The 9,723-nt window shown below is 52.3% G+C and overlaps 4 protein-coding genes across 4 annotated transcripts; 3 read left to right on the top strand and 1 right to left on the bottom strand.

Moving 5' to 3' along the window:
* Positions 1-399, top strand: SMAC4_02756 (uncharacterized protein; the record flags this gene model as incomplete). The annotated part of the gene is made up of 1 exon (XM_003352274.1): positions 1-399. The coding sequence occupies one exon, from the start codon at positions 1-3 to the stop codon at positions 397-399; it is 399 nt and encodes a 132-aa protein (XP_003352322.1).
* A 93-nt stretch (positions 400-492) lies between these two features.
* On the top strand, positions 493-1,565 carry SMAC4_02757 (uncharacterized protein). Its single transcript, XM_003352275.2, has one exon. The coding sequence runs from the start codon at positions 611-613 to the stop codon at positions 1,403-1,405; it is 795 nt and encodes a 264-aa protein (XP_003352323.1). The 5' UTR covers positions 493-610; the 3' UTR covers positions 1,406-1,565.
* Positions 1,566-1,693: 128 nt separating this feature from the next.
* SMAC4_02758 (uncharacterized protein) lies at positions 1,694-4,311 on the bottom strand (the record flags this gene model as incomplete). Its single annotated transcript, XM_003352276.1, has 2 exons — positions 1,694-3,482; positions 3,536-4,311. The coding sequence occupies 2 exons, from the start codon at positions 4,309-4,311 to the stop codon at positions 1,694-1,696; spliced, it is 2,565 nt and encodes an 854-aa protein (XP_003352324.1).
* Positions 4,312-4,513: 202 nt separating this feature from the next.
* On the top strand, positions 4,514-5,987 carry SMAC4_02759 (uncharacterized protein). The gene is made up of 3 exons (XM_024655501.2): positions 4,514-4,767; positions 4,908-5,425; positions 5,509-5,987. Exons 1-3 carry the CDS (start codon positions 4,681-4,683, stop codon positions 5,588-5,590), a joined length of 687 nt encoding a protein of 228 aa, XP_024511380.1. The 5' UTR covers positions 4,514-4,680; the 3' UTR covers positions 5,591-5,987.
* Positions 5,988-9,723: the final 3,736 nt, after the last annotated feature.

Below are 9,723 nucleotides of genomic sequence, written 5' to 3'. Positions count from 1 at the left end.
ATGTCGACTTCGGTGCACTCCGGAAACACTACACGCCTTCCCTGCGATCAGTCTGCCCTACATACCTCCAAGCATTTGCTTACCGACTCCGAGTTGGCATTAATGCGAGTAAGCGAAGCAAGGCGCAAGATGCATCAAATGAGCATCCACAATCGCAGGGCATGGGGGACAGCGGTCGAATTTGCAAACAGCAAGATCAAGGCAGCAGAGGCCGAGACCAAGTACTTTCGATATCTGGCCGAGACGAACCAGGCCGAGGATGCCGATGTGATGGAGGAAGTAAGGGATGCTTCCCTATTGGTTGAGAAGGCAAACGCCACTATGCTCGAGAAGCGTCTTTACCAGAGACAAGTCAACAAGATCACACGCGGAGAAGCTGTCTCAACATCACTTGCCTAGTTAAGCGCGTGTCATCTCGGAATGGGCAGAGTCACCCAAGTCGAACACTCCCAATTCAGAAGGTCTCTCCTCAAGGCATATGACGCGGGGATTAGCAGGCCAGGCCTGCCGGAAATAATCGATCTCGTCTTCGATTGTGCAACCGGCAGCTATCAAGTGGCGTTCTCCATGGTTGCAACATACCTCGTACCCCCTTCAGTTTGGCCCTGAAATGATGGCCGCTCTTTTTGGACAGGAGGCCCGGTCAGACCTACTCTCTGCACGCAACTGCCTCATCCTACTACACGAAGCAGAGCGTGCCCTCATCTATGGGGCCATAGCGATCGTCCCTGACATCGAGGATGGTGCGTCAGCCGACGAAGGGGCGTTGGCGGGATGGGCAGCCGCATGCGGTCACATACGAGGATATAAGTGGAAGGTCATTGATCCGGAGGCCGAGGACTTTCTGGATATGCCTTTCGTGCCCACCCCTACAGACGACAATCCTGGAATGACCATTCAGGAATTGGACGGGAAGGCACTCCATTTTCGCCCAGAGTCCACTGTCCGCCCAAGCGTGGACTACATGTACTTTTTCTTTGTACTTTCCATCCTGAAGATGGCAGGGCGGAACCATATCGACAGGGACAACCGGTCGCGGATTGAAGATATCGACTCACTTAGGCTACTGGTTGGGAAGAAGGCGTGGACTGCAGAGAGTCAATACCTGCATCGGGCAATGGTAGAGGCCTTGGGGCTGAAAGAGGAGCTAGGCAGTGCCAACGACGATGAAAATAAGTACAAGCAAGAGGTTGCACTTTTGGCAATCATTAGGACGTTTGAGATTCAGAAGACGAGGTTTGAAGAGGAATGCGAGTTGGATTTGGGGGAAGGAGAAGATGATGTGGCCGATGTAGACGAAGATGGATACGATTATTGGGACGTCGTGGAAGAAGCTCCTTCGAACCTGGAGCTACAAGATTGGGAGGACATCGAAGAATACGATGTAGATGAGGATGCTAGCTGATGATGATCACCCGGCAACTTGCCGTCCAACACAAGAAGGAGAGATGAAGAAAATAGGAAGAAAGAACTTGATAATGCCAGATATGCCAACCGTGTTTGGGTTTCGATTCTGTTCTGCCACCACAGTGTCTATTCATTGAGCAATGCAAACTACCAATCCTTTGATCGCCTTTACCGAGCCGATAGTACCAATCCCAAGCCCCGACCTAATACCCAAACTTCCCAGCACAGCCCCGTGACAAGCCCAGGGTCCAGGCCAGATTTTCCTCCAGACAATCAAATGCGAAGCCTAGAACGTACACTCCCTCACCCTCCCTCCACCTGTCCCTGTTCCTCCCACTCCCGGCAGTTCATACTCAACCCACCTCGCCGCGCCCTTCCTCCCCGGCACCAATATGCTTCCCGGGTTCATAACATGACACCCCTCATACGTCACGCAAAACGGCGGCGCCGTGGTATCCACTAACACCATGGCCGTCGGCAGCGGGTAGAGGTACATAGCGGAGGTATAATCCCAATGTACCGGGCGGATGGCTTGCCGGAAGGGAGCGAGGTATCCTTGATCGAGAATCGTCTTCACTAGCTTGCGGGCGGCAAGAACGTCGTATGGTATGGATGGGGGTGGGAGCATAGTGGTAGCCTTCTGGTTAGGGGCCGGGGCCGGATCAACGTCCATAGCGTCGGTCATGGTCGTGTCTGCCATGTCTTCGTCGTCGGCGTCCGGAGCGTCGGGGAGGGAGGAGGGTGGGCATTGGTTATCCATCGCCGAGTCGTCGTTGTCGTTGTTAGTTGATGGTTCCGGCTCGACAGTGGCAGCAGCTTTGTTCGTGTTCTTAAGACGGACGGAAGCTCGTCGTAGCCGGGCCGAGATGTCATCTCTGAACAAAACCATTTCGTGACTGGGTCCGAAGAGGGTTATCCTGCTTGGGTTGGTTGTCCAGACGGCTTCGCCACCTTTTCTCTTGCCAGCGTCCTTTTCTGTCTCTTTGCCTGGGTTGGCAAGCCCGGCTTCGGCATTCGCTGCTGCGAATACCCTCCTGATACGGGAAGTGAAGAGATCTGGCACGGGTTTCCTGGGTAGGGGAGTTGCCGCACCGCCGGAGAAGGCAGACACCCACCCGTCGTTGTCGCCCGGCACGAAGACAAAGGTGGCCGTCGTTAGCAGACTGGGGAAATCTGCTAGTGTCGACGCCAACGCGTCGAAAAACTCCTTGTATTCGATGCTCCCACCACTACCGCCCCTCGCCATAACAGCATGCTGTGTGAAGTTACCCGCTAGCACGAACGTCATGGGTGTACACCCTTCGGGATCACTAGCATAGAGACCCAAGATCTTCCTCAGCGCCTGCAAACTCCTCGGTTGATCTAGGTTCAGTTCGCCAATGATCACCGCCCTACCTCTCGACGGCCTGCCATCCTCCAACAGAGCCGACTGCCGAAGGATTCTGTGCTCCAGCTTGCGCATCTTGGACCCGACTGCCCTCTCGCTGCCTACCCCCAGGAAGTCGATCCAGCCGAACCCGCCGCCAATGGTGTGATCAGCGCCGCTGCCGTCGGGTCCACTAACCCCGAGGGTAACACGGCGCTTTTCGCATGGCGGCTGGCCGATGAAGAAACCCTGGAATCGACCGCCGATGGTACCACCTACACCGCTGCTTCCACTGAGACCATTGCCCATGGTCATGGTTTCCTCCTCTTCTTCATAGACGCCGTCGATGAGTACCATCATTCCCGGTGTGAACCAGGCAGAATCTTCGGGGATGGCGACAGCGTGGGAGAGGTCGAGAACGATGGTACCCGTCAGGTCGCTGATGGCGAGGGAGCCAGTAGGAAGAACAACGAGCATGCCCAGCAGCATGTGGTGGGTGCCATGGCGACCGAGCAGGTTGGCGATCGGGGTGATCTTGTGGGAGGAGAGGCCGTTGGCGTTGGTTTTTTGACGCAGGCTGGAGCCTTGGACGGAGGAGGATTGGAAGGCTTCGTTGCGGAGGATACGCTGATGGATGACGTTGTAGCGGTTGCGGAAGGCATCGGTTTTGTGGGAGGCGGCTGGTAATAACGAGGGTTTAGAAGGGTCCCTACAAAGGTTAGCTGTAATTTCTATGTGCAGGTGGTAATAACCGGGACATACCTCTCAAAGTGTTTCTTTCCAACATTATATGTCAACCGTGGTTGGTCAAACGCATGTATAACCTTGAGCCACCTCCTAACATCCCTCACCGAGTCGTCTTCCGGCTCTTCTGCGAACTCTAACCCAGACATGCCAAAGCTGGCGTTGCTATCATCTCGGGTTAATGACTGCACAGGTCTGAGTCCCAATCGAGTATGCGCATGTTGTTCGTCTTGCTCGGGCTCCAGCAAAAGACTGTTTTGTCTGCTCAAGCTTCGTGGCCCGGTCAGAATCTTTCCTCCGCTCATGTTACCCTCGAGGTTCTTGAGAATGTCCTTCAGCTCGGGGCTGTTTCCTTCGACAATGACGCCGCCGTTGCGGTTCTTCCAACTCCTTGCCACCTCCTCTAGCACCTTTTCGGCTAGGCCTTCTTCTCTCCATCCTGAACCACAGTGTCTACCGATAAAGGTTGCGAGTTCTTGTAGGGCCGTCGAGGTAAGTGTCAGGCTGTGCTTCTTGGTAAACGTTCGGAAGGCGAGTGGTCGTAGTGTCGCTGGAGGAAGAATGATGGGGAGGATTGCGGCTTTTGTGAGAACTGGAGGTTGGAACGGCTTCAGAGGGTGCACTGGAGTAGCGAAGGCGGGCGAAGAGGAAGGTATCGGGTTGTATGGGCCTGCTGCTGGGTTCTTGGGCGCAAAGAAGCCGGCGGCTGGTTGTGGTTGTGGTCGAGGTGTTCTCTCTTCGGCATTCGTCTGGCCGGATTTCGACCGTTTTGGGCGGGGACTTTGGACGATCATGTTAACTCTGATTTGTGTGCTTCAACGAGACTTCAATAAGACAAGAGACAGGTACAATTGAACATGTGTCAATGTACATATGATGGTGATATTGCCGTCATATGTCACTGTTCTGGAAGACGCGTAAATTGAGAAACGAAGCAGGGGACCAGACGCGTTCTGGTGGGGCTCTCCCCAGATTTCAGCCAATACAATCTCCACAATGTCAGGAAGAAGGCCATCAAGGGCCACCCTAGTTGCCGCCGGCAGCACTAAAGAGGTACTTAGAGCAGGTACCTAGACGCACTAACACCACCAGAGTGACATCAACTAACTTTTGACGCCATCACTAACCAACTCATCCTCGATTTCAGGAAGAAGTCAATCAACATGTTGCTAGCTACAAGATTCCGTTTGGCTTTTAAGTTACCAGAAGCATTCCGATCGTTTACAACTTTGGCGTCGAACCCCAACATCGTAAGCCATCCACCTCCACCAACAACCCCACCCCTCACTTACACCACTATCACCATCATCACTCCATGCTCATCCTCATCTGTCCCTTCCGACATCACCAAATCTCACAAATCACACTCCCTACTAACACACCACCACAGAAAGTCTTCCCCCTCCCCAACAAAACAGGCCACCTCCTAACCCTCCTCCCCACATCACCCCCCTCACCAACCCTCTCAATCGGCACCACCACCACCCTCCCTCCAACCCCGCAATCCTTCACCACAAACCCGCACTTCCTTTCGATCCTAAACTCCGTCCTCTCGGAACACGCCTACTCCGACCCCGGTCTGCAATCCCAAGCCCAAGCCTTCGCTTCCCCAGCCGGTTTTTCGTTTCTTCCCGGATCAGCGGGTGCCAAAGCAGGCGGTGCCGGAAGAAGGACAGGCAAAAAGGGCAACGACACTGGCGCCGGCGGTGCCTCAGCGGAGGGAGGAGCCGGAGGGGCAGGGAGAGGAGGATGGGTGCATCTGAGCGATGAGCGGACGCCGGTGGATTTTGGAAGGATTGCCTGGCCGGAGGATATCTTTGGGAGTGTGGAGGTTGATGGCCGGGGAAAGGTTCTGGAGGGCACGTTTCAGGGGAGTGGGACTTATAGGGTTGTTACTAATCAGGGGATGTGAGTATTTCCATGATCTGGAGGTGATGTGAGGAGGCGGTATATTGACTGATGTGTTGCTAACTTTTGGGGAATGTTTACAGCTTGGGACTTGGCCCGTTTTTGATGGAGAAGTTGGTTGCGAGATTGAGGGAGGAGGAGGCGAAGGAGAAGCAAAAGGCTTGAAGTGTGCTCTCACAGTAACTACGAGGATTGTGAATGATAAGGACGGCGAGGTCATGAGGGTGGGTGTACGATGAGCGAGCGGCCATTGCATTGTGTCACTATTCTTCACACTGTTGGTCCCAAAATGGGAAGACGTATGTCTTGAGCCCTGGTCCAAATTGATGAGGAATGCACAAGGCCGTTACTATCAAATAATCAACCGGAAAGACCTAACATCTTCATTTTGGCAATTGTGAAGGGCAGAAGGGATGTGAGCGGCAAAGAGATTCAAAGTTGATTGACATGTCTTGAGTAGGTGGAGGTTCCACGCCCGGCCTGATGTGGAAGGTAAAAAAAAACGGGCGAAAATGAAGAACAAGAAAGATGAAGACAGATATGATCACGGCAAGAATATTTCAAGTGCAAAGTCCAAGAAAGAACTCAAGACAAAAAAGAAGCGAAAAAAAACATACAACACCAGGGATTCGCTGGTCGTCACCGACCCAACTACTAGTCTGGCCCTCACTGGCTTATCTATGGGAGAGCGGACGGGATCCCGAGTTTTCCAGTGGGTATGGTCGTATGTGCTTGTTCCTTAGGAACACTGCCCTTATAAAATCAGGGCAAAAGGTAGGGGTCTAGGGGTCGTAGTCTTGGGTGTATTGTCCATGTGCTGGCTCTGTTCCCATTTGGGCTTACAACTCCCCAGTTTTGCGAAAATGCTTTCGTTTTGATTCTTCACCTTGAAGTACGTGGATCCCGCCAATCTGCTTCTCAAACCGCTACACTCCCGTAAGAAAGCAACCTTCTTCCGCAGCAGTTAAATATTATGGTGTCGACACTTCCCGGTGGCCGCTGACGATATCGAATTGTAGCTTGGCGATATCATGCTTTTGCTCCCCCTTTTGCCTTTTGTTGTGAGATATGTACGTCTAAGCCCGGTGATAAGGCAAGGCAGAGGCAGCAGGAAGAAGAGGCAGTGTGATATGGTACAGCATCAGACTATTTTCAGCTTGCTGCCGAGCTACGCGTTGGTGGGATCTCTTTTGGGACTGACTGTGGACAGTAAGAGATTGGTGCTGTATTTGGACTGGATTTTCCATACTCGTCAACGTTGAAGTGTCGTCTCCATATCTGGATCCTAGCGTATCTGCTGGGAAATGTGAAACGTTCCGTGGCTGAATATTTCTCGCGATTTTGAGCATGCGCCTGAAATTTGACACTCTGCATATTCATACATCAAATGTGGTGGTATACTTTCCATTCCTGGGAAGATAGGTCCTTTCTAGTTCCCGATGTTCGGAATCAGGATATGCAAAGAAAATGGGTACCTGCGTTTGACGGTTATTGTGGCTCAAAAGGGAGATGTGTTATCAGCTGCTTCGGCTGTCAAAGAGGGAACACGAGGCAGTATCGGTTAGGGCTCTTTCAACGCCAGACTTACTGTCATCGTCAGTAGCTCAAAGGTCTTGGATGTCTAGTGAGCTCCATGCGAGGCAATGGAATGCCACAGTCAGCCAGCTCGGGTTGAGAAGTTGCACGCTGCTGCCCCCACTTCCCTTTAATCTCCTCCATCCTCAGTCCTTCATCTGCGCCTCGTTGAGCTGTAGAAAGGTTCAGTATCCGCAGGTAGACGATAAGTATGGTACATAGACGTAGTGTAACATATCAAACGGCGCTTTCTGTCAGTATCGGGCACAGCTAGGCTGAGCTACAGCAGCTGAATGCATCACCGGTAGTAAGGTAGGTAATAGTCAGTTCTTGGCCTACCTTAGATAGTCGAGTGGCACGACCTCTCGGGACCTAATGTAAGGTACTGGAGGATTTCGCGCAACCTCAAGATGCATTAACGTTGGCGTTAAGGCTGATTTCCATCGTTTACGGGGTATGCATGAGAGGCGCTCGCGCGGTAATGATCTCCTCGGGTCCCGACTCCTCTTAAAGGGATAGCCTTCTGCATCAGAGGCCCGTTGATGCGAGTCTCAACTGCTGGACGGGTATGCATGAGGGTTTCCGAGACACCACGACTGCTCGCTCGAGTCAAGTCCCTTGGTGTTTATCCTGTCAGGAGAAGCGAGTTGTGTAAGTCTCGATCCATACAGGTGCTTTTAGCACAAAGCTGCGGAGACTCTAATTGAGATACTGGACGTGCTGGTTTGTTCATTCGGAGATTGACCCCTTTGATGGACCGGACAGCACGATACGAGCCTATCATTCAACGATGTGTAGGGGAGACCCGAGATCCGGTAAATATTCTGTGTCTAGTTAGCCATCGGCTTGATAATCAAGATTGTAGCCACATTCCATGTAAAGTATCAGCATCGGGTAGGAATTCTGCAACAGCAAACCGAGTGGCTAATGAAATGAATTGGATTTTTGTTAACCCTTTGCAAACCTGAGAAGTTTACCATCACTTGACGGTGTTTCGCTATGTCCCCGCTAGGGCCTGCTGCTGTAGTAAGGTTAGAGTTAAGATCTCGGGAAAGTTTATTCCTCGGAGATTTTGAGTGAGACAAGGAAAGAACCAAGTCTCTGGGCCCAATGCCCAGACCCAACAACCCGTACCACCAGAGCAAAACATCATGGAGTGATTCAGGGCAAATCTTTCCATGTCATCCAAATTGACCAATCCAGATATTTTCATAATGAGATACGGCTGACTGATACCAAGCCCTAAAGGCTGAGCCATGAAGAACAGCCAAGTCCGAAAAACGAACGGGAAGCAAATGTTCTCCGGGTAGTCGCTCGCCTTTGCTGAACGGTTACACACCCGCCCTGGATCAGGAATCTCTCCGTGGTGATTTATCTTTCGTATCCGAGTCCGGCATCGTGAGATGTCTCGCGCGCGCCGCTCCTGTGGCTGAACCCCCTCTTTGGAATCCTCAAGGCAACTGTCCTCTTCGGTTTCCGAGCCGCTGGAAGCGACGGAGTCTCAGAAGTCAAGCCAACAAAACACTCCCCAAGTCAGCCACATTGGAGGGTCGGTGGCCAAAGAACCCCGTCTCTAGTTGAGCGAGATGCCGGTCTGAATGCCGGTGCCCGAGACACTTGGTTATTCTGTCCACTGATTTCGCTCCTCAATATCCATGGCGAACGCCTCCCAATATCCCATTCCCTGCCGGCGAAGGGAACAAGCTTTCCCATGGTCTCTGTTTCTGCCTTGCCTGGGTAGATTATTGATCGCCTCCTGATCGAATTTGGGGGGTTATAGGCAGTCGAGCTTGACGTTGGAACCCGCGGATCACAAAGTCCGGTATTGTCGAAGTCGAAGTCGAAGGTGAAGGTGAAAATCCCCGACGGGCCCGAGTCTCTGAAGCGCACGTAGAGCAACGTGTTCCTGAATTCTTGACAGGGTCGATGCGTTGGGAGCACTGTATGACTGCTTGAAGCGGCTTCGTTGGTTATTATTTCGTGTCTTCTCGTTGAGAGATGTTTATGTTTGGGTGAAAAATCACGAGATTCACGAGCCTCACGAATTGGCGGAAACTTGGCAGGACCGGGCATCTCCCGCTTCCGCATTCCAGTTGAAGAGCGCTGTCTTTGTCGTGCCCACAGTGCGATTATTTGGCTTATTATAGGGTCCGATAAGCGATACCACTCATGCAGCTACGGCGATCCACAGGGGTCTCCCAGCAGGGTGACATTAACAGACATGGTATCGCGCCAAGCAACGCCCAATGAAACTCTTCCCGAGCCTCCAACTCAACCTCACCTCATCTTTTCCTCTTTTCTCTCTCTTCCACATTCTCATGTCCTTCTGCATCGACAACACTGCAACGTGGCAACGGTTCTACAGACCACCTATTCCCAATATACAGACCCCTGCTTGGAGTGACTGTTCACGGCTCTTTTCAGGCAATAACCCTCGGATTCACGTCGTCGAAAAAGAACAGCAGCCCCCCCCTCAGGTCGAAGCATTTCCCACCGGCATGTTTGTGCAAACGACCTTCCCGTAAAGCTCGAGGATCGCCTTGAACCTGGCAAGCACATGATACTAAGCTTAACTGGACATCAGTCAATGATTCTTACAGAAATATGTACTATCGATGACAAGCTCGCCCCAGTTTGGTTTGCTTCTCATCCTCCTTTCCCCTCATCTGATGAGCCCTGCAGCCACCACCATTCTTTCCATATACCAGACACCCTGACAGATG

The sequence above is a fragment of the Sordaria macrospora genome, chromosome 2, assembly GCF_033870435.1.
Source record: "Sordaria macrospora chromosome 2, complete sequence".
Lineage (NCBI taxonomy): Eukaryota > Fungi > Ascomycota > Sordariomycetes > Sordariales > Sordariaceae > Sordaria > Sordaria macrospora.
This window is presented reverse-complemented; position numbering and strand designations above follow the sequence as displayed.